The 26,992-nt window shown below is 39.8% G+C and overlaps 1 protein-coding gene across 1 annotated transcript in view; it reads left to right on the top strand.

Moving 5' to 3' along the window:
- The window catches only part of LOC135463563 (polyadenylate-binding protein 1-like), a 35,921-nt gene extending 28,863 nt beyond the window's left edge, over window positions 1-7,058 (top strand). Inside the window, exons 10-17 of the mRNA XM_064740864.1 lie at window positions 443-571; window positions 1,353-1,427; window positions 1,905-2,138; window positions 2,846-3,049; window positions 3,467-3,623; window positions 4,467-4,717; window positions 5,232-5,459; window positions 6,059-7,058. Coding sequence (XP_064596934.1) covers window positions 443-571; window positions 1,353-1,427; window positions 1,905-2,138; window positions 2,846-3,049; window positions 3,467-3,623; window positions 4,467-4,717; window positions 5,232-5,459; window positions 6,059-6,133 — 1,353 coding nt within the window. The 3' untranslated portion in view covers window positions 6,134-7,058. The remainder of the gene's footprint in view (window positions 1-442; window positions 572-1,352; window positions 1,428-1,904; window positions 2,139-2,845; window positions 3,050-3,466; window positions 3,624-4,466; window positions 4,718-5,231; window positions 5,460-6,058) is intronic.
- The last annotated feature ends 19,934 nt before the right edge of the window (window positions 7,059-26,992 follow it).

Below are 26,992 nucleotides of genomic sequence, written 5' to 3'. Positions count from 1 at the left end.
TGTTTTCTTCTAGGATTAGTTGTATATGGGCTAAGCTTATGTTTACTTTATAGCACTCCTAAGATTAGGAAATCAAATTGAAGGGTGCATAAGGAGAATTCTGTGAATTTAGAATTAGGGATCTTGGCAGCATGCAGTCAGTTTATAGCAATGGTATTGCTCTTTTTTGTCCACGGTCATGTGTTGACCGACTCAACCTGCTCAGAATCTTGTAGTAAACATTCCTGAACATGTGCCTTTCCTGTACAACAAGACTGAAGTCATTTGTAAATGTGGGGAAATATTTATAGGATTGTTTCCCTTTAGTTCTACCTTCACTCATAAAAAATATTCACATATTCTCATTCAAAAATATTCAATATTCAGTCTGCACCTCGAACAATCCTTTTTAATTTGTGGCTTTCCCCACAGGTTTGTCGGCAGATTCATGTCCAAAAAGGAGAGGATGGAGGTCCTGGGAGACAAAGCCAAGAAATTCACCAATGTGTACGTCAAAAACTTTGGAGAGGAGCTTGATGATGCAAAAATGTTCGAGCTCTTTGAACCCTATGGAAAAATAATCAGCGCAAAGGTATGTACTCTAGATAAGCAAAAAAACCCAAAATAAACAGACTAATTTTGATCTTAGTTTATCAAGTATATAGAGATAGCATGTCTCTATTCTGCATTTGAATTCAGATTTTACCCTGAAATGCGAAAGGTAGAAAGTAGTTATATTTAAAATAAAAGACAACAGTTAGTACAACCATAGTTGTCTTGGAAGAGTGGGGAGCTAAATGTCTACATCTTTTTCTGAGCAGCTTAGTAACTCTATAAATCAACTTTTTAATCACACTAAAGACAAAGGGACATTACAGGGGCAATGCCCCACGAGTATCCCACCAATGCAATCAGTCTTCAGCAACCTGTGGATGGCCGTGGGTCTCCCCCACCACCCTCCCCCGGTCTCTGCCACCATAATGTTGACGTCTGTCGCATAAGTGAACTGTTGTACAACATAAAACACCAATCAAATAAAAAACTAGATACAAAAGAGCGTTACAATAGAAACATACACTGTAACAATGTAGATTCTAATTATGGTGATTTTCATTCTGTTGAGTTACATTTAGGACATCTTGTACTGGTGTCTGCCAGCAACCTGCGGATGGTTGTGGGTTTTCCCCGAGCTGTGCCCGGTTTCCACCCACCATAATGCTGGCCGCCGTCGTATAAGTGAAATATTCTTGAGTACGGCGTAAAACACCAATCAAAAAAAAAAAAAAAAAATCTTGTACTGGTAGTAACCATACTTCCTGAATTTTTATTTACCTGAAGGAATGAATTTAACAATGAAACCATTGTTTGATCAGGTGATGTCTGCTGAGGATGGAGCCCCAAGAGGATTTGGCTTTGTCAGCTTTGAGGACCCCGAGGCAGCTGAAAGGGTAAGGTGTTTTATCCTTGTTTGTGTTTATGGTGTTTCTGTAGACCCATTTACCCAGGATTTTCGCAGGAAACAGTGTAGTGTAAGGTAATAGGTCATTGTAAAAAAATCTATACAACTTGAGAAATGCAATTGGTTAATCCAACTAAATTGAGCAGGAAACTGAGTGGGTTCTCTGTGGCAGTGATAGAATGTGACTAAATACAAATTAAGCTTCAGAGTATTTGTTCACTTGGAAATATGTGTGGAATAGTTCAAAGGGATGTTGAAACTCTGTTGCATTCATTGATGAACTGTAGTTAAGCAGGAATTTATTCCACTAAAGAACTGATAGTATTTTATGTCTACACTTTCTCTGATTTTAAGGTATGGGGATATCGATCTGTTCAATTGAAAGTTCGGAAGTTTCATGGCCGTCTTAGGAGAGCTTAACTGGGCATGTTGGATGGCTGTTCACTACTTAAGTTTCTGTTCACAGGCTGTTGAAGAACTCAACGGACGGGAGATTAATGGACGAATCCTGTTTGCTGGCCGAGCTCAGAAAAAAGCAGAAAGGCAGTCTGACCTGAAGGAGAAATTTGAGCGCCTCAAGATGGAGCGAGCAAACCGTTACCAGGGTGTCAATCTGTATGTCAAAAACCTTGACGATACCATTGATGATGAGAAATTGAGGAAAGAATTCTCTCAATTCGGAACCATCACCAGTGCTAAGGTATGTTCAGGTATATTTTTCACTGCTTTGCTGTGCCTGAACAGATATAGATCCTACCATTAAAGCCATTGGGGCCTCCGTGGCTCAGTCAGTTAAAGCGCTAGCACAGCGTAATGACCCAGGAGTCTCTCACCAATGCGGTCGCTGTGAGTTCAAGTCCAGCTCATGCTGGCTTCCTCTCCGGCCGTACACGAGAAGGCCTGCCAGCAACCTGCGGATGGTCGTGGGTTTCCCCGGGCTCTGCCCAGTTTCCACCCACCATAAAATGCTGGCCGCCGTCGTATAAGTGAAATATTCTTGAGTACGGCGTAAAACACCAATCAAAAAAAAAAAAAAAAACATTAGAGCAGATAGTTGCAGTAGAAATTAGGACCAGTGCTAGACTCATTGCGTAACAGGCAATGGACTAGTACTACCAGTGGAGCCACTACCTTGAATCTCAAAGTTAATCTCTTGTGAAAGTTGGGAAATTGCCTTGGTGCAAAGGGAAATAACTCCTGCAATTGCCAAAGATAAAGATTGCTAAAAGGCAGATGTGTTAGCTGTGGTCATTCACCAGACAAGCGAGCAACCTAAATCCAAGACAACACTAAACTGTATGCGGTTGACTTTTTGAGACAAATATTCACTGGTTTTGTTCAAGACCAGTGCCTTATAGTTCGGTAGAATCTTGTTCAAATTTCCCTGCACGGATTGTTTTTTTCCAGGTGATGGGAGACGGTGGTCGCTCCAAAGGCTTTGGGTTTGTGTGCTTCAGCTCTCCTGAGGAAGCCACAAAGGCTGTGACGGAAATGAACGGGCGCATCATTGTGTCCAAGCCCCTGTATGTGGCCCTGGCTCAGCGTAAGGAGGACCGTAAGGCCCACCTCGCCTCTCAGTACATGCAGAGGATGGCACAGATGAGGCAACAGGTATGCAACATCCTATAGCTTCAGACTTCAGTTCTGATCTCTGGATTGGGTTTAGAAGTTGAGATAAAGTATACTTCAGAACAATTCACCAAAGTATCCACTGATGAGGCTATAATAAACAGATAAAACAGCAAATTTGCTATTTCCTGTCTTCTATGAACACCATGGATACATGATACAAAGTTATGTTTAGGGAAATATTTTTTGACAAATGCTTCTCCAAGAAGAGATGCTTTAAGTGACTGTGATTTATTAGTAGAAACAGACTGCCTTTTTGTTATTATACCTCATGTACATGTTGGATTAACTTGATTCTAAGCGTCAAAGATGTGTTTTTGCAACCACCTGCTGTTGTGATACCTTTGTTCACTGGTGTTCATGAACAGATGTGGTCACCAATATCTTTTGTGATTGCAGATGGGCCAGATGTTCCAGCCCTCTGGTGCCGGGTACTTTGTGCCCACGATGCCCCAGACAGCCCAGAGAGGATTCTTCCCACCCACCCAGATCCCCCAGGTGCGCAGCAGCCCCAGGTGGCATGCCCAGGTTAGGCCGACTGTGCAGCCCCCTGCAGGTAAGTCATGCACCGCAGACAGGCACCTTGCCAAGTGAACTAATGCCAAAGGTTATAATTCACAATGGTGATTGCTTATGAAAGTACATGGGGTATTTTTCAAAGTTGGTCAGATTAAGTGAATAACCTGGGGCTAGATTTAAAATGCACTTGAGCATTGTTGCATATCAGATAATGTTGGATCCTCACTAATATGTGGCAAAATTTTGCATAGACTGAAATCATAAGTCTTCATGGACTATTTGTCCCGAAGTGTAATAGCTTGCTTGCTTATACCTTTTGGACTCGACTAGAATGTGACTGATAAAATTTGAAATCTGAGCTAGATACTAGTACAGCTAATCAAAAGCTGACTTTTGACCATGCTTATCGTGACATTTTGTTTTTTTAACACATCCATATTTTACTCTTCCTAAAAGCACCATTGTGCAAGATGTCTGTGTGCATAGATGGCCGTCTACAGGAAGTACATTATACACATGACAATTGGGTGAGGTGGAAATAAGGTGGTTGTTTTCATCTCAATAATGCGTGTCACATCTACACAGCCCCTGTATTTGTGGAACTTTTGCATGCGTATGCCTGACTGGTGATCTGTTCGTGTGGTTTGTCATCAGTACAGATGATATGAACTCTACTGGAATTTTCCGAATACAGTTTACCAACCAGTTCAAAAGCACTTCATGTATTGTGAAATTCCGATTCTCAATGCAAATTTTCTGCAAATCAAGTCTAGCTGATAACCTATAGATGTCCCCTGTAATGTATGATTTTGCCATACCTGAATGTAACAAGAAAGATTAATCTTCATGAACTGACAAGATTTTCCCCACAATGTTTCAGGCTTCCAGACTATGCCGACAGGTGCAGGAGTCCGACAGCCCCGCCCGGGTGGCCCACAGAATATGCGTGGCGGTGTGAGTGCTCGGGCAATCACAGGCCAGTCTGGCGGCACTCGTATGAGTGGATTCCAGGGTGCCCGTCCTGCAGGGGTTCCCGCCTCCCAGCCTGGTGGACGCCCAGGCTACAAGTTCACCCAGAACATGCGCAACCCTCCGCAGACCCCCGTCATTCAGCAGCAGGCCATGCCACAGGTGAGCAAGCCCAAGGTGGTTCAGAAAAGACGTCTTGCTCTTGATCACTCTGCATAGCAGAGTTGTTTCCCTTGTTTGCTGCAAATTCTAACCCCTTCACAAAATTGTGGTTTGCACCAAGATGTGATAGACAATCTATTCTGGAATAAGAAATGGAACGATATCTCGCTGTACCCCATGTGGTAAACGTTTGTTGCAGTACCATTAATGTAATGAGCCCTGTACCCTTGCCTTTGGGCAGATGAGCGTTCAATAACTTCGTTCTGGCAAATAACTGGTGCACAACTTCATTTTCTTTCTTTGTTTTTTTTTTTTTTTTTTTTTTTTTTCAACTGCACAACTGCTCCTTCAACTGCACAACTACTCCTTCAAAGATACTGTTAAATGGTGCAAGAAAAGACAAAAAAATCCAAATAGTATCAGTTAATGTACGACGGCTGTAGACATTGGTCTGTTAAGCGAATCCCATACACACTATATTGCTGACCTTTTTGCTCGTGTGTCTCATTGGCAGGTACCCCCTCAGCAGGCTGTGCTGGTCCAGGGACAGGAACCTCTCACCTCCAACATGTTGGCAAATGCTCCGCCCCAAGAGCAGAAACAGATGTTGGGCGAGCGTCTTTTCCCCCTCATCCAGAGCATGCACAGCGAGCTGGCGGGTAAAATCACGGGCATGTTGCTGGAGATCGACAATGCTGAGTTGCTCCACATGTTGGAATCCCGCGAGTCTCTCCGTGCCAAGGTACGTACAACATTCAGTACTTTATTGCAGAATCGTGTTATAACTTGTGCTGGATGACACGGTGACAGCTTTGTAGAAAAGTTCTATGAGGGCGTTCTAAGCCCTGGAATGGCATGTAGTTTATATTTTTAAATATATAAGGCCTCATTTGCACAGATTTTGGGTAAATATTGTCATATAGAGATTGATACATATTAGCGTCTGTTATTTGTGTTAGTATTATTTGAGGCTTGAAGACTTTTGTGTGGGGTTATTCCCCTTTTGATTAAGAGTAAAATTAAAGGGAAAATTCCACAAAGCCATTTCTGAAAGCCAAATCAAAAGTTAAAACCTTTTTCACCGTGCAATGGAAGGTGAAATTTTGACACCTGTCTTAAATAGTATTGATGAGGTGAACAAAAAATGCTACAATGTTGGATATTGTATTGAATAAAAGCCTTGGTGATGCGCTGCACACTCGCATGTAACTTAGCTGATTTGTCAGTTTCATTTACCAGAAAATAACTAGGCTATCTAAGTTGCCTAAACTTAACAAGTCAACTGAATACTGAACTGCTAGTATGTACTTAACACAAACGATAACTTTGTGATTTTGACAGGTTGAGGAAGCTGTGGCTGTACTGCAGGCTCACCAAGCTAAAGAGGCTGCCAGCGCTGGTGCCAAGAAAGAATAGGGTTCTCCGCAAAGGGGAGATAACTGGTCGGCCAGTATTACACACCTACACGGCATAATCGGGCGTTCTGTTCAGGACGAATCAAACCTGTTTGAAAATGCATTTAAATGACTGTTACGAAGCGCGTCTGCTGCTTGCATTTGATATCTATGGGGATTTCTTTTTCTTTTCTTTTTTTTTTTTTTTCTTCATTTTTACCATTAATTTGAAGACTGAAATTTGGCCTGTTCAAAAAGGTTTCTTCATTTTAGAAGCGTTTGGGATGAAACCTTCTGATAGAAGTGTAAAACATGTAAAGAGTTGGGACGGTTTTCAGCCTTTTTTTTGTTTATTTTTTATTTTGTGTTCCTTCTAATTTTTTCCCTTTTTTTTTTTTTGTTTTATTTTTTGGGGGGATTGAGAGTTGAAGATAAACAAACCCTTGACAACTTAAGACTTCACCGAAGACTGACCAGCCCAATCTTACATTCTAATAAAGTCAAGAGAAAAAAAAAATGCAAAACATGTGAAAAAGAAAAAAACTGAAAAAACACTGCACTGATTATAAAGCTCAAGTTGGAAAACAGCATCTAGGAAATGGAATTCAAATAGGTTGTTTGGGACATCGCAAAATACTAAAACGTAATATTTGAAAAAAATAGTAAACATTTGAATATTGTATAATTAAGTTTGAATTCGGTGTTAGGGTTGAAAAAAGAAACTGTAGTGTTAAGTAGGAAACCAGTCATACTGGGCCTTGAAAAGGCAACCATAAACGTTAACTCGTACCAAGCAAGCAAGCTACTCCAACCTAAAGCTAAAGAGCGGACCGTTCAAACAGCTAAAAAAAAAAACTTACGTTGTTGGGGTGATGTCTTTAATCTATTTGGTTTCATATTTCCTAACACTTGTAACTGTTAAAACAATAAATTTAAAATTTAGTTCATACCCTGTGTTTGTTCCTTTGTTGTTTGTCCGAAAAAAAAAAATGGGTGGACGGTTCAGTGTCTCTACCCTACAGAATTAAAACTTAAAAGGTGTTCTTACCGGCCCCGATAGCACGGTTGGAGCGTCCGCTCCGGAAGCGGTAGATCCAGAGTCAATCCTGGATCGAGTGACACCTAAGACCTTCAAAGAGGAAGTTGGAACTTCCTCGCTTGGCGTTCAGCATGATAGTTCAACGAATGCTCGACCCGTATCGGTATAATGGCTCGGGCGGGACGGCTTACTTGCCTTTGGTCTCGCCTTGCACGTCTCCGTGAAGCAGCACTAGATAAGTCGTGGAAATCAGTCTTGCATCAAGGATGTATATTACATGCACGCTAAGGATTCCGTTGTCGTCATGTGACTGATAATTGAGTCTGGCTGACTGCGTACCTCATGCCCGTAACCAGTGAGGTTGCAGTTTTGCATCCAGCTCTGGCAGTTTTCGCTGCAGTGTTTATTTCCTTTTCCGTGAGATTACATGGCAAAGAAGGGTGGGTTACTCCAGAGGCTCGGGTTTCTTGCTCCATCAGGAAAGAAATATGTTTTGATAGACGAGCCGAATTAATCGCAGTAACCATGGAGGGCAAAACCTACCTCTACGACAGACCGTTGTAATCTTACGGTTTCAGGCTCTGTCGAAAACCATTCTACCAAATTACATGGTTGCGTCCTATTTTGTACTTACTTGATTCTTTGGTAGTTTGTGCTATTCATCGTTTTAGGACTTGACCTTGTGATTATTGACCTGGAACGTCCTTATTGGTTGACAGCTGGTATGCGAATGTCTGTTTCGATGCATTGGTGTAAGGCGAAATTCCCCTTCAGAGCGAGATTTGCAGGTTATCCGACTCTACTGTTCAGAGGCGGGATTTCACATGACATGAATTGATCTCAACCAAGGCCCGCCGGACGGACAGTGGGAGCATGAAACGCCATGAAAAAATCCCCCTGTGCGAGGCCGAAATTGAACCGCAATATCTTGGGGCTGTTTCTCGAAAGGGACTTACGCTGGTCGTGGATTTAGGCCCGTCATAACTTATAAAATTTACGACTTAACCGTTTCTCAAAATAAATTTACGCCCTCGACAGGTAAATTTTGCGCCCACGATGAGGTGTCGTCCTGTATCCTGTACGTTTAGATATATTGTTGAATTAGATACACGAGCCATTATATCAATGTTTCCTCTAAAGTAAAAGAATCGCGCCAGAAAACTGAGAGAAAAGGCCTAACTTTGGTGAGGACTTGGTCACGTGTGAAAAGTAGGCCTACAGTAAACCACGTAAAAATCTCGAGGTTTTATTATACGACTGGTCACGAGTTAATCACATATTAATGTCAAGGCTTCCTAGATGAGTAGACATTTCAAGTTTGGTTCTTGTTCCACCATTTGTAGCACTAATCCCTTTTAAAAACAAATGATTTTCTAAGGCTCCTGGGGAAATTGAACCCCATTGGCTTTCATGGTTCATTACTACGGGATCTCCATTCAGTATACATTCCGAGTTTAGTACTTGTACCACAGTTTGCAGTACTTGTACCACAGTTTGCAGTTCTAATCTGAGATTCAATATCATAAACTGACGGCCAAAAGAAACTGTTCAAATCAATTTATTTTGCCAAAACAAAAAAACAGTATGACTGAGGTTTAATATATTGAAAAGATCAATGACTTAACATATTGAAAGTCTTCAGCAAGAACGGACAAAGCAGCCCGCAAATCATTTTACAAGTCAACAAACAAAGCAGGGGTAGAAAAATAGCTATTCCATCGTGGTTAACAATGGGCAGAATATAAAAATAGTTGATTATTTTTAAAATCAGTCAATATCAAAACCAATCAATATCACGTGTGGCCACCCCTTGCTTCAATGCATGCAAAAACTCTCCCACGCATAGAAACATGCTCCCTACATATCCCACCCCACACCATCAGTATATACAAATTTATAATCGGCATAGTGAGCCTTAACCTTGCTGAATAATAAGAGGATTTGTAAAGGATTTATTATTTTTCCGTAGATCAAATATTAGTTTAGGTTGTGGAAGAAACCAGGGAGGAGACTTCGGAAAAGACACAGAAGCTATATCCTCTAACTTGATGTTTTTTTGTTTTTTTTGATTTTTTTTTTTTTTGATTGGTGTTTTACGCCGTACTCGAAAGAATATTTCACTTATACGACGGCGGCCAGCATTATGGTGGGTGGAAACCAGGCACAGTCGGGGAGAAACCCACGACCATCCGCAGGTTGCTGGCAGACCTTCCCACTTACGGCCGGAGAGGAAGCCAGCATGAGCAGGACTTGAACTCACAGCGACCGCATTGGTGAGAGGCTCCTGGGTCATTACGCTGCGCTAGCGCGCTAACCGACTGAGCCACGGAGGCCCCCTAACTTGATGTTAGCTTCCACAATACGGACTCGTACACGAAGACCAAACGGAGGGGTCATGTAAGGACATTACATGTATCTACATATGATGGATTGAAAACACAGTCGTGTGCAGGGTTTGTTCGATGAACTTGAAACTTTGCAGCATATTGAAGGCTGAGTTTAACACGTCGGTTATACAAAGATTCGTTAGCCTCCACGTATAAATTCTGTACTTGTGAGGTTCTAAAAGCACCAAGCCTGAGTCTCAAACCGTGGTGATGAACAGCATTGAAAATTTAGTATACGACCTTCTTGCGGAACGGTTAATGATGGCCCAAAGGTAAAATTTAGACCTCACGAGAGAACGATATAGGCTCACAAAAACAGATCGGCCAGCGACCCAATCGGCGCTAGACACGACCTTAATAACATCTAAAGCCTGTGTACGATTAGCTTTAACCATTTCTACACTAGGTATAAAAGATAGCTTATAATCAAATATTATACCTAAAAATAAAGCTCGGGGTCATGATAAAGTTTATATCAAAAATGCATACCGATGGTTTAAGATGTTAAAAATGTTAAATGTTTCTCCCATTTCTCGATCTTTATTTCGATGTTATTCATATTTTTAGCACGGTAGTAAATCAGGAAATCATTAACAAATGAAGAACCCTCTGTACTAGATGTTACGGTTTTCGCTAGACTATTTATTTTCATGCTGAACAACACAGGGGATAGAACGCTGCCCTGGGGTACACCCATTCCCTGCCCATAAGAATCAGAAAGCGTGGACCCAACCCGTACCTTAAACTAGCGATCAGATAAAGTATCTGATATGAATATTGCTAATCGGCTTGAAGGCTCATATCCGCGAGGTCTTTTAAAATACCGTATTTCCATGTGGTGTCGTGGGCCTTTCAAGGTCGAAAAATAGCGACACCACATGTTCATTATTGATGAAACCGTCACGAATGAAGGTTTCGAATCGAAAATATGATCCATGGTATATCTACCTTGACGAGAACCACACTGTATATTAGAAAGTAACTTCTTGGTTTCAAGAAACCAAACAAGTTTACCATTTATCTTTATCTTTTTATTTCTAAATTTTTACAAGTAAAATGCAATTGACCTTTCTCCTTCTGGCTTTTAATATGTTGAAATTCTGAAGTATAATTCTCAGAAAAGATTTCTGAGCTATTTTATTAGCTATATCGGATGGAAAGGTTATTATATTATCTCCATCTTTTCAATGCTGGACTTTTGCTTTATTAGTTTTGCCCTTAAGTTTCTGAGCCATGTTCCAGATATTACACATGGGTGTTTTTGACGTACTGCCGGAAACAAAGTTCCACCAACAAGACCGTCTCTTGGACTTAAGTAATCGACGAGCTTCAGCTCTAAAAATACGAACCTGGTTTAAATTATTATCAGTAAGACAATGATTAAATTAGCTTTCAGCCTTTTCCCGGTCTTTTATGGCTTTCCGACAGTCATTGTCGTACCAGGGTTTACTCTTGGATTTGATATTTGTCGAGGTTTTAGGTATAGTTCTATCGGCAGCTCGTAAAACAAGCTCATTAAATTTTAATACGAGATCATCCGCTGCATATCAGCCTCACACAATATCTCAAATGCGATCCAATCGCATTTCCACCTATCTACACGTTCTAAAGAATTAGAACTGATATGCTCTAGGGTAATACGAAAATGGTCACTGCCACAAAGATCGTCATGCGCCTTTTAAGAAAAGTCAGGGAGAAGTGATGGATCTGTGATCGATAGCAGAATAAGTGCCATTACCCAGATGTAAATAAGGTATTAGAACCATCACTGAAATAACACAATTCCTCCTTAGATAAGAAGTCTTCCACTATCTTGCCTTTATTATTCATGCTATTACTGCCCCATAGGGGGTTATGGGAATTAAAATCTCCCATTATTATAGAAGGTTTTGGCAATTGTTCTATTAAATTATGTAACGGGAAAGCTGACAGAGAAATGTTCGAAAGAATATACACCGAACATAATGTGAATGTATCAAGCAATGAAACACGGACGGCCACAGCCTGAAGCTCTGTATCCAGAGCAGCAGGGCTGTGAATAATATTGTTATTGACGAAGACAGAAGAGCCGACTGTAGCTCGCTCTTCTTCATTTGAATAAGTACTGTATAATAAATAAATTTTAAGAGTTATTGTATCTTTGTCTGATGTCTTCAGGTGAGTTTTCTAAAGACAAAGGGCAATAACATTTGATGATTGAATTAGCTGTGCTATTTCAATAAAATTTACCTTAAGACCTCGACAATTCCATTGTATAATTTTGTCATATCCATTGTGAAGGGAGGCGTATAGGAGATTTATCTTTATGATTCGACCGAGGACGACCCTTCCTTGGGGATCGGCTGGACGATCTTCCTGGTGCGGATGATGTATCCATCACATCATCCAGCACATCACTGGAAGGAAATGTTCAAAATCCATGAACACCATCGTTTACTCCGGCGCTCCGCCATTTATAGTCTCTTCGGGAGCGGACGGAGATTCACGAACTGGCGCGCATGCGCGTCATACATGACACAGATACCATCCAATTATAACAGTGTGGTATATTATGAGAGGTGTTTTCTATCACCCGGGCTCTGTCCGGTTTTCTCCTGCCATAATGCTGGCCGCGTTGATTACGGCGTGAAATACAAATCAGATGAATAAAAGAAGTTCTATCAGATCTGTAGTTGGTACAGAAACCTACCGATTCGTGCTTAGATTTTGTTCATCGTGCATATAACTCTCTTTTCCAACTGGCTGTACATTGATAAAAATAATTTTTTAGGCCATATTCGGTGTTGTATAGGTCTAACGTCGCATAGCTTAATCTTGTTATTCTTATGACTATTCGTGTTATATACGTAGACAATATCTCTCAATAACGTCACCCTTTTTTCTGACGTTTGGATCTTATGTGTGATGCATGCCGAAAGACCGTAGGTAACACATTTCCGAACCATTAGTCTTAACGTTGGAAAATTGTTTCACTTCACCATTTTTGTTCACATATTTACCTTATATATCTCAATTTCGTTTTTAATGACATATGAAATCGCTGGAGTATTACTTTTAATTCAAATGTTCAAGAAATGGGATTCGCACTGGGAAAATGCAGACAGTCAAGTTTGGTGAACGTAGTGTAAAGTATTAACACCAGACAGGGTGCAATGAAGAAAGTGGACAGACTGACGGACGCCCGGACACCGACGGCTACAATACCCCTATGTCAATACTGGTCGAGGGGTAAAAAAAAACGTAACTGCCTAATTAGTAGATTTAATATCGAAATTAGACTTACCCTAAAAAGCTGAGCATGACAAGCAGTAGATCCGGGGGGGGGATAAATAACATGCTCAAAAGGTGGTAAATAAAATGGTTTTTGATAGAACATGAGCATTCAGTATATATTAAAACAGATGGAAATGTATAAAACAAGTATGATCGGACAGCTACTAACGGAGATGCTATGAAACAAGAACACATTTATACAACCCGTACCTTAAGTAAAAGAGGTATAATCCTGTGTTCAAATTCTTTTTTTTTTTTCTAGATATTTTTTTAAGTTTTCGTAAGAAGGAAAAACGTTTTTAAACATTTTCTACAAAATCCACCAAATCGAGGCACACTGAAAGTCCCGACATGTTTTAGGCTGGTCCAGTGAAAAGCTTCTTTTCCTTCTCTTGAATATTCGCTGTGACGTCACTGTGCTTAAGGTTTTACTCCTAAAACCTTAAGAATTAACGATTAGCCTCAATCTCTATTCTCATCTCAATACGTACGAATCTGGGACGTACTAGAGGGCAAAATCATGCCTACATGTGTGGCTGTAGGCTGCCAGAATGTGTCGGGCCTGTCAGCGCCACTGGGCTAAACTAAGCACAATGACGAATGTAATCTGTTAAAATAGCAGCCTAAAGGAGACTTCTAAGCCTTCGATGGTTAACTGTTAAATACTCTATTAACAGGCACTACTGGCAGAAAATTTAGGTATTCTTCTATCGTTAAGCACAGCTCTTACATTTAAAGTATAGTTTGTATAAACGTGTTCCGTTCTTTTAAAGCAATTTTAAATGGCCACATTTTGAAAAATAACAAAATTTACAATCCTTGCACAAATGTAGTTGTCTGTTGTAAAAGCCTCTTAAATTCATCCACAACTGTTGACTATATGGTCCGTTTCCTTTGTTTATATAGACAGGTTTAGAGACAATTTTTTTTTAAATTGATGTTTTGCTTACATGCGCAACAAAGTAGAACTTTAAATGTGCAATCTTTGTTGAATTTTTTTTCCGGGTAAAATACAGTAAAATGAGCGGACAGTAAGTGTTCCACTTTATTTGTAAATACATGTAAAAGTTTACAAAGAAAAGAAATATTACCAATATTATCAATTTTCATATGATTTTTGACATTTTTTTTTTGGTGAAAAACGAGGTTTAATTAACTTCTTTTTAAAATCAAGAAATTAAAGCCTAGTAAATATTCTCCTGGTTTACATGTAAGCGTTAGACATGTTCACGGAAAATGTACATCAACAGTTTTCCAAGCCTCAGACACAGGAATTACTGGGCTTATGGGGAGGCCTGTACAGCTGTTCCATCTACCTTTCCACACTCCGGAATATGCAACATGTTAAAAGTGTTTAATTTAACACTATACATCCCATTAAATTCATTTTCTTTAAGTTTCTATGTTGACATCCTATAAAACACAAGTCTGATTTCAAAGCAGATATCTCGTGTTCATGAAGTTTAGTGTACTGGTCATTTTCAAAACCAGAAAACCACATCCCAGTCAGTACTGTTCTTATTGTTCAATCTGCTTACGTTTTCACTGTCAGACTCATGTTAATTACATTCGCTGTATCACTGGCGCGGAAAATTCCACGATAATAACTGTTATATAATGAGTAATATCACCCCTAAGACAACAATCCATTTTCACAACGGCCTTTTAACCGATGCATGACGAAGCTCGCAAAGCATAAATGTATACAATATCAGATTTACAATTTTGCTTTATATGCTAAAAATTTTGGCGCCCACCTTTCCGTAGCCCTCTTCGCCTTTCAGAGAAGCTCTGTCAACAGCCTGCGGATTGCCGAGGGTTTCCACCGGGCTTAGTCTGGTTTCCGCAGAAGGATTGCTGCTGTCGCATTTACGTGAAACATTATTGCGGACGGTGTAAAACACCAGTTAAAGGTCAATAAATAAACTCTTTTACTGTCAAGGTACCCATTTTACAGAAACTGTACGGAATGGATTATTTTCAAACAAAAGCGCCAAACCATGAACTGAGAATATTTCAGTACACCAGTGGGCAGAACTTTTCTAATGCTGGAATTATACCCATAGCGATTATTGTGTTCAATATCAAACATTTACCATGCATCACTTTATTTTTAAGGGGCGTTGTAAACCAAACGTTCCCATCCATCATTGTTCGCAATACCCGGATTACCCTTAGAATGCTTTCGTCGTAAGGCAAAGCGAGCACTGGTTTTTCAGGCGCTGATTTGCTGCTGCTATGAGGTTTTTGGCAAGTGAGGTTGCGTGTTCGTAAGGCAAAGCGAGCACCGATTTTTCTGGCGCTGATTTGCTGCTACTGACAGGTTTTTGGCAAGTGAGGTTGCGTGTTCGTAAGGCAAAGCGAGTACCGATTTTTCAGGCGCTGATTTGCTGCTACTCTCAGGTTTTTGGCAAGTGAGGTTGCGTGTTCGTAAGGCAAAGCGAGTACCGATTTTTCAGGCGCTGATTTGCTGCTACTATCAGGTTTTTGGCAAGTGAGGTTGCGTGTTCGTACGGCAAAGTGAGCACCGATTTTTCAGGCGCTGATTTGCTGCTACTCTCAGGTTTTTGGCAAGTGAGGTTGCTTGTTCGCGAGGCAAAGCGAGCAGTGATTCTTCAGGCGATGATTTGTTGCTAATATCAGGTTTTTGACAAGTAAGGTTGCGTGGTCAAATCCAGCTCTCGCTGTGGTTTGATGTCAAGAGGTTTGTCAATACCTGGAAAATGTCGATGGTTGACTACAGGCACCCATGACCGTCGGCATATAAACCCCATTGGAGCAATCAGTCCTAAGAAGGAACAGCTGGTTGTTCTCCGAATTACAGACATTCAGTTTGGCCAGGATGTTTTATTTACACGCTTTTCGCGTCACTCTCCGTTGATAATGTCATCGAAATGCACTTAGTCATATTTATTGACTTGAATGACCGATATACCCGTCCTGTACTGGCCGATAATAAAGTCTCTGCTTTCTCTAAATTAAATTTCTGAAAGTAACAAAAATTGTCTTCTGATTGATGACAAAACAGATCATCTTACTGTTCATGATACAAACTATTTATTAATTTATGATTAGTGTTTTACACCGTACTCAAGAATATCTTACATATACCACCGCATTCAGTTCTGTAAGGGGCGAAAACGGACAGAGCCCGGGGGAAACCCACGACCATCCAAGTTTACTGACAGACATTCAAACGTACTACAGGAAAGGAAGCCAGCATGAACCGGATTTGAACTCCTACAACCGCATTAACGAGAAGCCCTTCCGTCATCGCGATGCACTTGCACGCTAACCACTAGGTCACGAAGGCCCCTTATACAAACTATATATTATGGTGCCATATTTATGACTCGGGTATTCTGTTATTTGAAGTACCTTTGCCGGTGAGACACGGTGTTGTGTGGTTCAAAACATAATATTATCTAGGAGTGATATTATCTATACTAGTAATGTTCAGAAAACATAACATTCTGTACATTTTAACAGATTAGGTTTTAGAGTGTAGGAGTACCCAACTAAGGATTTGAACCGTGGTATTCTATATATAACCATTTGTTCATGGCATGCGAGGTAGAAGTAAAAAAACACACAGCTTTAGGCAATAATAATAATAAATAAATAATTAGGCATGTAGCTCATCTCACATAATTGTACAGAAAATGACTATTTCCAAAATATTCTGTATATAAGGGAAATCCTGACGCAGAATCACATCACTCCGTTGTGGTCCGAAAACGCGTATATCATCATAATTTAATAACTTTTTCTGATGTATCACAAAATCAAAAAAAAAAAAATGTTTAGCTACGGTTTTGCACGGCGTCTTGAATGGCACTGACTTTAGCACATCATTTATGTTCACATTGACTGTCCAGCATTGTTGTCAAGAGATTACCAATGCGATCTGTTGTGCATTATATGAGTGATTTGTAAATCATACACTTGATATCTGTCTTCTGTATACTCTCACGTCTATGACTACACTGTTATATTCTACATGGCCTATTTCTAAACCCAGGTACATGTATCATGATTTCATGGCTGCAAGCCAGACTTTTAAATGTAATTAAAGACGTATAGCATAGAGAGTAAACAGCGTAATGACCCAGGAGTCTCTCACCAATGCGGTCGCAATGTGAGTTCAAGTCCAATGTGAGTTCAAGTCCAGCTCATGCTGGCTTTTTCTCCGTCCGTATGTGAGAAGGTCTGACAGCAACCTGCGGGTGGTCGTGGGTTTTCCCCGGGCTCTGCCCGCTTTCCTCCCACCATAATGCTGGCCGCCGTCGTATAAGTGAAATATTCTTGATTACGGCGTAAAACACCAATCAAATAAATAAATAAATAGAGAGTAAAACCAGAGCAGTGAAGACTTTGTCATAGTTGGCAAATGGTCACTTGTAACTGGTGAAATATGGCCTCTTGTCAGTCAGGGTTTTTATCTAACTGTTCATGTAAGCGCATAAATAGTAGCAATTTACACGCCCGCTAACACCATGGCTTAAGCAGAATTAGTTTAAAAAATGCAGTGGTGTTAACTGAAATCACTGGTTTAGAAATACCCAAAATGCTGTGTCGTCATCTCATTTAATTTACAATCACATTAAAACTATGCAAAAGCTTTATACGCAGTTGCGCATATGTTCAAGTAGTCCGTTAGATATACACTAAGACTTTGACATCAACTGGATAAAATCTTTCTGAGCGTGCAATTTACACCGGAAAGCTACTTGAATAAAGTTAAAGTGACATGATCGCCCAAATATCAGGTATTTTTGCGCTTTTACAGACAAAAAAAAAATGAAAATCGAAACTTCTGAAAGGGTATTTTAGTGAGGCGCTGTCAATTCAGTGGAAATGAAGCACGCTCACAGTGCCCGGTAAACTTCATGTGTAAACAAAGATATATAGCTGATTACACGCATAGAAGAAGGACTTCGTTCGTGACAGCATAGGCCAAAAAACTCGACAGGTTGACACGCAAATGTAGAGTTGTAACTTGTGATCAGTTTGAGCGGTAGGGTACACTGAAGAAAGAAAAGGGTCTCACGAAGCAGGAAGGTGTCGCAAAACTACTGCTTGATAGGTGGGTGCAAATGTTTCTGAAGATTGTTTATAACCTTTTCTCAATGCTGTTTAATCTGCTGTACTCTGTATGTATCTACATAAACGTCGACTGATCGATATTCGGCATCATGGGGAACTTTCCGAACGCTGCGCATATGCTTCTGGCCCTTCCGGTTGAATATTAAGGCGGCAAAGTGGCCCGCCCTCCTTGTGTTGAATTCGAATAAAGGAAGAACTTCTCCGGGCTTGTACAAGCCACGTACTCAGTGAATATCTTTTTATTTCAGCGAGAGAGATTTAGTTTATGAACAAGCTTTAAAATTTCGCTAAGACGTTGTAATTAGAGGTTGCTTAAAAATCCAAACTTTAGGCGACTATGTCGCTTTAAAATAGCGATGGCTCCAAGACTGAACCCAGCGTCACACAGTTCACAATAACTGGTTGCTCTTTTGTCCTCTAAATAAAAATTAAACCATTTTAAAACATCACAAATCCCTTGACATGTTTACATATACATGCACAGTAAGCGATGAATAACAATGTCATATTTACCCTTCGGGAGCGCAAAATCCGTATAGATTGTATGTACTCGTAGCTGTGAATCGTTTCTCGGTTGAGATAATATATTGTCAGATTAAACGCTATGGTTTAATGTGGCCTACAGCCATGCTGTTCACTGCGCTTAAATTTGGTAAAGTGTGCATTTACTGTCCGGCAAAGGCACGGATCTAGTTTGTTACACAGTTTTCTTTCTTGTCTTGAGATGTGTGCGTTTACAAATTTTTAATTCGTAAAGATACCTTGTACAGAGAAAAACTAGAAAAAAAACATTCAGTGGTGGCACATATTTATTTTCAAAGGTCGTTGGTAAAGTATCGGTGATCTCCACTTAGCCCCATGCATGCCTTGTACAGCTTAATGTGGCTCTTTAAATGACAGTCTCGATAGCACGAGGTATCAGTTTAACTGGAAGAAATATTCGGGGATTTTGAGAGATCATATTTATAAATTTATTTGACTGGTGTTTTACGTCGTACTCAAGAATATTTCACTTATACAACGGCGGCCAACATTATGGTGGGAGGAAACCGGGCAGAGCCCGGGGGAAACTCATGATCATCCCCAGGTTGCTGGCAGACCTTCCCGTGTACGGCTGGGGAGGAAGGTAGCACGAGCTGGACTTGAACTCACAGTGACCGCTATGCTGAGACGCTCCTGGGTCATTACGCCATGTTAGTGCGCTAACCAACTGAGCCACGAAGGCTCCCCAGAGGTCAATGGTGGCCTGTGAAACACGTCAGATTAATCGAGATGATGTAATTTGGCCTGTCTGTGTTTTCGCTGCAGAAAATGTACATATTTGCATTTAACTGTAATTTTTGTCCCTATTTTACACAGCACGGCCACGAACCCATCAAAGTACTCATCAGAACACGTAGAGTGTACAGACAATATCACGACCATGCACTAATTAAACCTTTCCCAATTATATAACATTATCTTATGTGACGATGAGCAAACAGAAATTTTAAACTTGATGACACAGACCATGACATTGTGTAAACATAATTAGATTAATGTTAATTGATGTTATATTCAGTGTCTGATAACTATTTTGAGCCCTTTATTGCTGGGCTACGTCTAGTACAAACCAAGATATGGTCCAAAACAAATGTGCAGATATCTGACACCAGGAGACACTTACTTGACAGCTCCAACCCACACAAGGCATCAGCTGAATTACAACAAACATCCGGAAATTTTGAGATATCACTGTTAGCACTTAAACGCTCACCTGTTAAAATGCATGTTTGCGAATTCCGCTGCATTAGAACAGTTTATGGCCTTTTCTTATCGTCCAACTGTCTATACCTTAGTGTGTTACCTACGCTGTCGAAAATATGATTGAATCTCGGTCAAAGTCAATTGATTGTGGTGACATTGTCCCTCTTGACCTACGGAAAGCGTTTGATTTAGTTAATTACAAATTCTTATTGAAGAAACTAGGTATATGCATGGTATAACAGATAACGCTTACGATCAAGGGAACTCTTATCTGAGTGACAGAAAGCAGCATGTGTATGTAAGTGATTCCCAGTCTGCGATAGTGGCAATAGAGGTGGGTGTACCACGGGCTTCTGTTTTAGGACCAATAATGTTTTAAATTTATATAAATGATCTACATTTGCACACCGCTGAAATGTGATAGTGATATATTTACTGACGGCACCATCATTGTGTACTACTGGAAAAAAGTGAATGAAATAGTGAAAGCTCAATGAAGGTTAACAAGCTGTAAACTTATGGTGTAAAAGTAACAAAATGTGTACTGATTCTGACAAAACTACGTGTACCATTGTTACAACTCATCAAAAGAGAGTCCATCTACCTAAAGTAAAGTTTGACTTTAAATTTGGGGGGAGGGGGGGGAGGGGGGTGTGCCTCTTGAAAATGAGGAACAACATAAAATGCTTGATATTATGGTACAACGTAACTTATATTGGGAAAATCATATTGACATGCTTTGTAACTAAAATAAAATCAAAATTATTTCTTTTAATTAGAATACACAATCTTTTACCATTTGATACAAGAAAATCATTTTATAATAGTTTTATTTTGACACATTTAGCCTATTGTCTTTCTGTTTGGAGATAAAATCTGAGTCTTATTTATCAATGTCAGAAATACTCCAGAAAAGAGCGGACACGATTTATGTTAGACGTTTACACTACTTTGGATTCTACTGATTTATATAGGAAATGACATTGGTTTCCATTATCTTTTAGGTTGAGATGTGTAACTGTTTTATCTGTGTTTAAATGTCTAAACGATATATGTAATATGTTAAATGTTAAATCGACAAGACAGTCAATTACGATCGTCCAGTCGTGAGTTTTTGAAAGTACCGTTTTCTCCTACTGAATTGTACAGTCAATCTTTTAGGATTCGAGGTGCAGCTCTTTCTAACGAACTGCCTTTTAATGTACAGCGGTGTAATTTCAGTTGAATCTTTTTAAAGTGCATGTACAGAACATTATTCACGGAAATGTCTAAATGAGTCATTTTTGATATACTTTTGGTGTTTGGTGTGTTCAGCTATACTTTATACTGCTCATAACTATTTATGGTTTTAATCAGGGCGTAGGTCAACTTGCGATCGTAAGCAACTGTGTACAAATTCGACGCTGTCGACCTCCAGGGTAGCGGTTCTATCGAAAAGTTTGACAAAACTTAACAATCGTGAGCATCTGACAGCGCCTCATCAGATATCATTTTCGGTGCGTGTAGGTCGAATACGACCGTCAGCAACTGTGAGCAGATACTTAGCAACGTGACTGTCCATGTGACCTGTTCATGATGACGAGGTCCTTGTGCACGGTTCGTGGATATAACTGATATAATTCGAAATTTAAGGTTTTTCAAAATAAAGACAAATTTAATAATTTGTTCTAATGTTAGCTTTATCTCATTATAATGCCTATATACATATTATATGCTTTGTGCGCACCTTGCAAGATGCTGAACTTTCCAAACTGCACAGACGCTGTTATGTTCCCTGAATCCGATTCCGATCGCTTAAACGTCGATCGAAAAAGGAAGAAAACTTATAGAAACGTGGTGATCAAGCACCTGAAAATCTGCTCCACTACGAGCCTTTGTTGACCCTGTGACGTCACGGCGGTACATTCCCTGCAGACATGCTAGGCTTCTCTACGTGTCTCCCATACACCAAAGGAGACAATCGCAGTACTTTTGCAACTTGTTTCCAGATTAGCCATGCCCAAGTATGGCTTTAAGTTACATACATGTCCTAAAATGCCACAAATTTAGAAAATGTAGGCCAGATTTCATCAAAACACCCTATGATTACGGAGGAATATATCCTATTCTTATGAGACTTGCTGATTCAGCCATGCCTACTAAAATAAAAGGCCGATGAACGAAACAAACCTACCAAAAAGCCACAAGAAAAAGAAAAGATGTCCGCACTTTCACTTCCGGAACGCAGAAGTTGTTTAGTTACTTGCTTGTTTGTACTTTTTTATTTGACTGATGTTTTACACCGTTCTCAAGATATTTCAAGGAAAAAACACACACACAGAAGTACGTAACGTTTAACGCTTAAGCGTTTTACGTCACTCTTGCAGTGTCCACGTGGTTACAGGGTGTAATATAGCCATTAATTTTGGGAACAACGTTTTTGCATACTACTGGAAGGATTTTATGATCTACAATGTAACTAACATTTATTAACACTTGTTAACCGAATTGAATGCCTTTCCATCCAACTATTTTCTTCTACATACATAGTCTTGTGTTTTATTCCAAAATGCCTGTTTTATTGATTTATTTGATTGGTGTTTCACTTATACAACGGCGGCCAGCATTATGGTGCATGGGAGGAAGCCGGGTTCAGAAAACCCATCTCCATCTGCAGGTTGCTGCAGATCTGATCACGTAAGGCCAAAGAGGAAGGCTCCCAAAGCCAGCATCAGCTGGACTTACGGCGATCGCATTGATGGGAGGCCTCTGGATCAGCGCGCCGCGCTGGCACGCTAACTTCCTGGGCCACGGATGTCCTCCGGTGCTATACACGTGCTCAGCCATATCAGCCATTACAATGCAAATGTACGGTATACGATATACATAATTAGTAGACGCACGTGTAAAATAATTTTGTCATTCTGCTGTCATTTGCTTATGTCTTGGAATTAAGTATTCATCAATAAATTTCCTTACAACATCTGTTTAAAGTTAATTATTTTTTGTTATTTTTGGGAGAGGGTACATCGTACTTAATTAGTTTGCCCCATTAAGCTTGGTATAACCTTAAATTAAGACATAAATTTGATTGGGGCTCGCGATTTATTTGCATATTTACCAATTTTAAATGATCAACAATGGATATTAAAGTTAAAAATCTGCAATTTAATATATACGAAATTATTCAAATGTGCATCGGGGATTTTTATCTATAAAGGAATCGTTTAACATGAACAAATCTATGTATGCTTTACTTGACTGAGTATCGACTACATGACACTCGGCTGCTATGCGTCCAAATCCAAGTTTTTTTGAAATCTTCAATAATCGCTCCTCTCTAAAGTTCTGAGGGTGACCCCATCCACAGGTTTAGAGTATATAATATAGAACATATACAGAGTATCATTTTTTAAATTTTTCTACACTCAAAAAATTAATCTGTTAAATTTAACAGAACTTCCCTTATCTGAGTGATGCTAGAATGTATTCTGTTGTTGCAGCAGATGATTTTGTTAAATATAACACACATTTTCTATTAATTGAACATAAAGATTCTGTTAGACTAACGGGACATTATGTTGAATATGACATAATATTGTGTTTTAACAACAGAATACAATTATAGCATCACTCAGACAACAGCCTTTGTTACAGATTAGTGTCTTGGTGGCAATTGCAGTGTGTGTGTGTGTGTGTGGTGTGTGTGTGTGTGTGTGTGTTATATATATATATATATTATATATATATATATATATATATTATATATATATATATTATATATATATATATATATATATATATATATATATATATATATATATTAAATATTGTCATTTTTAAATTATCTATGTAGAGTGTATTCATTTTTAAAAATTAGGTTTACTATTAGGAGGGTGCGGGTTCAATCCCGACCTTGGTCAGAGAATTTTTTTATTCTCCCACACGCACTGTTTCATGTTCGGACCTTTGTGATAATAAGCTGTCAACGATGCTCGTGGTCGTTTGCCCAGTGTTACGTTCGTCTTCCACCAGTACATGGCATGCCCGTTTTCTTCACCCATAAGACTGCATGACCGCCACGTGAATATTTTCTTACTGTGTCGCCAAAAGTCACAAAAATAAGTCGATTACATGGAAGGTTCTACGCTGACTCAGTCGTGTAAGGCGTTGATATCCCTGAAAGCTATAGAGTCTTCATAACTGAGGCCGTGGGCTCGAATCTAGCTCCAGTTGACTCGGCCGCGGCCTTCTGTCAGGAGATTTTGGGGGTGATAAGTGATGGGCGGTGGTTTTTACAGCACTCTGTTGTGCATTTTCGCCAAACATAAAGCTGAATGCAATCAAGTACCAAATGAAATATTCATGAGATCTGCCTAAAGTAATAACTTCTGCAGCACATGACGCTGCCAACATTTTGCTTAACCTGTGTCCGGTCGCTGTGAGTTCAAGTCCAGCTCATGCTGGCTTCCTCTCCGGCCGTAAGTGGGAACGTCTTCCAGCAACCTGCGGATGGTCGTGGGTTTCCCCTGGGCTCTGCCCGGTTTCCACCCACCATAATGCTGGCCGCCGTAGTATAAGTGAAATATTCTTGAGTACGGCGTAAAACACCAATCAAATAAATAAATATAAGTAACTTGTATTAGAAAAATATCCTCCGTACTGTTATTTTGAGACATAGAAGTGTTAATGAAATGGTGTTTCTCATTCACTAATAGGTTATAAACTTTCTACATTCTATTCCACGTGTTATCTGCAGCAAGGATGTCTATCGAACACGTGGTAAGAAACCCGGCTTCTGTCAAAAGTACACACTCTAAAAATCACTTTACTAAACTCAACGGTCTGTTTTCTAAGCGATGCTAGAATGTATTCTGTTATTGCAGCAGATTATTCTGTTAAATATACAGCACACAAGATCTATTTATTTCATTCATTTATTTATTTATTTGTTTGGTGTTTTACCCCATAATCAAGAATATTTCACTTATGCGACGGCGGCCAACATTATGATGGGAGGAAACTGGACAGACCCCGGGGGGAACCCACGACCAACCGGAGGTTGCTGACAGATCTTCCCACGTACGGCCTGGGAGGTAAATATGTAATATTCCTGTTATTATGTGTATTTGTCAGCAACCTGTGGATGGTCGTGGGCTTCCCCGGGCTCTGCGCGGTTTCCACCCACCATAATGCTGGCCGCCGTCGTATAAGTGAAATATTCTTGAGTACAGCGTAAAACACCAATCAAATAAATCAAATTGATAAAATAACCGGCCAAACCCACCTCTACTCAACTTTTTGGTATGGAGATGTTTCCAGTCGCCGATGACCATAAGGCTTACGACTGAACCGTTTACAGGCTAAGGCTGACAAATGAGACCAACGATTTCTTCCGGGTTCCTAAGCAACCACAAAGATGGCGATTTATGCGAACATTGCAATTGGCCCCTTCTTCGTTATTCAAAATTCAAGCTAACGCAGAAAGCGATTGAGCTCGAGCGAGGTGAAACCATGGTTAAAGAATCGCCAGGTACAGAATGCATTTGCCAATCTGCAACGAGAATTTCGTATGGAGGTTGAGTACTGCAAGTTCTTTTGTGAGAAAATCGGTCCTTTTCCATAAAGAAGGCATAGTGGTGAGAAAGAACATAGTGACAAAGGAATGTCTGTCTATTAATTCACCCTTTCTTGCTATAGGTAACTCAAATTTTTCCGGCCGTTGAAAGGCATTTTCTTTATTTATTAACAGTAACCACGAGGTAGGTCTACGTGACAAATATAGCCATGTTTAGCGGCAAATTCTTAATCATAACATCTGAAACTTCCAGTTCATTTATCCCTGTTGATTCTTTTTCGGCGGTCCAGAAACTTTGTGCTGATACCATTTTGATGAAGTGTCACATGACCAAAAATTGAATATAGATTGGCTACAAGGCTTTTGAGCCGAAGACTGAGTGTCTTATACGCTTACGACGCGACTCACCAAAGTTGGAGACAGTCACAGTTTTCCGACACTATCAAAGAACTACGACTGGGTACAGTCGGCACTGATTAAGGTTGTGTCGCGTGGATTTCGCATACACGGGCGTTTACCACCCGACGCGACAGTCCGGTTGAGATGAGTTAGGCCTCTCGTGTATGTCGAGCTTCCAACTCTCGTATATATCGATCTTAAGGGGCTGTGGGGCACATCGCCTGATTATTCGTTTTAGGTCAAACCCTTTTTAACCGCAGACGTGCCCCCTAAACAATGATGTCACATTCCCGCTCTCGCTTAGAACACAGGTTTATTTCGAATACTTCGGTCTAATCTTCCAACCATAAACCAGACAACAATCATATATATGGAACAGCAACTTCTGGAGTACAGCGTTAAACTTCACTCTAATGTATTTATTCCTTTATTTATTTATATATTTATTCACTTATTTGCTTGGAATTTTACGCCGTGTAGAATATTTCACTTATACGACGGCGGAAGACATTATTGTGGGGGGAAACCCAGGCAGAGCCCGAGGGAAACCCCCGACAATTCGCAGGTTGATATTACGTTGTCGAAGTTAATTGATTGCTGAAACAGAGAAGCATGGGGTCCAGTGAATTGAATCGGCTGAGAGATGATGTTTCTTCAGACTGAGTTTGCGATACCCAAACGCTTTTTGCGAACTGAAAATTTTGCCAAACTAGTATCACACGCGCGATAGAGATCTGGCCTTCCACAAACTATTGTATAATACAAATCTATCATATTTATTCAGAACTTCCGGTCCTAGAGAATGGAACAAGATTCCATTAACACTGAGATCAGTTTCTTCTAAATCACACTTTCAATCTTTATTAAAATCTTTTCTACTTTCTAAAGGTGCAATCTTCAGTCTAACATTACACAATTAAGGCATAGTTGAGGTAAAATAAATTCATATATATTTAGAAAGACAATTATTTAGACACAAAATAGACAATTATTTAGACACAAACTAAAAGGTCAGCCTCACCCCTCCAATGCTGTTATTACTCATACATGGGATAGAACAAGCTCAACCTGAGCTTTATTCCCTCCATGTATTATACCTTTCTAGACTTTATTGTTATCACGTTGTGTCTGTATTTTGTTGATGTCTTAAAATCCAGTGTATATGTTTATTATTGTATGGCTAATAAAAAAATCAAATCAATGGCAGTATAATAGATTTGATTTCATTGAGTCCTGGAGAGTTTGTCATCCTCACAGCTGGGACCTGTGGGATTTCCTCATGGCTTAAATGTTCCTGAGTACCCGATAAAACACCGATCATCTTAACAAAATATTCCATAAACTGCTATAATTCTGCAAAAAAAAAACCCATTG

The sequence above is a fragment of the Liolophura sinensis genome, chromosome 3 (genome assembly GCF_032854445.1).
Source record: "Liolophura sinensis isolate JHLJ2023 chromosome 3, CUHK_Ljap_v2, whole genome shotgun sequence".
Lineage (NCBI taxonomy): Eukaryota > Metazoa > Mollusca > Polyplacophora > Chitonida > Chitonidae > Liolophura > Liolophura sinensis.
This window is presented reverse-complemented; position numbering and strand designations above follow the sequence as displayed.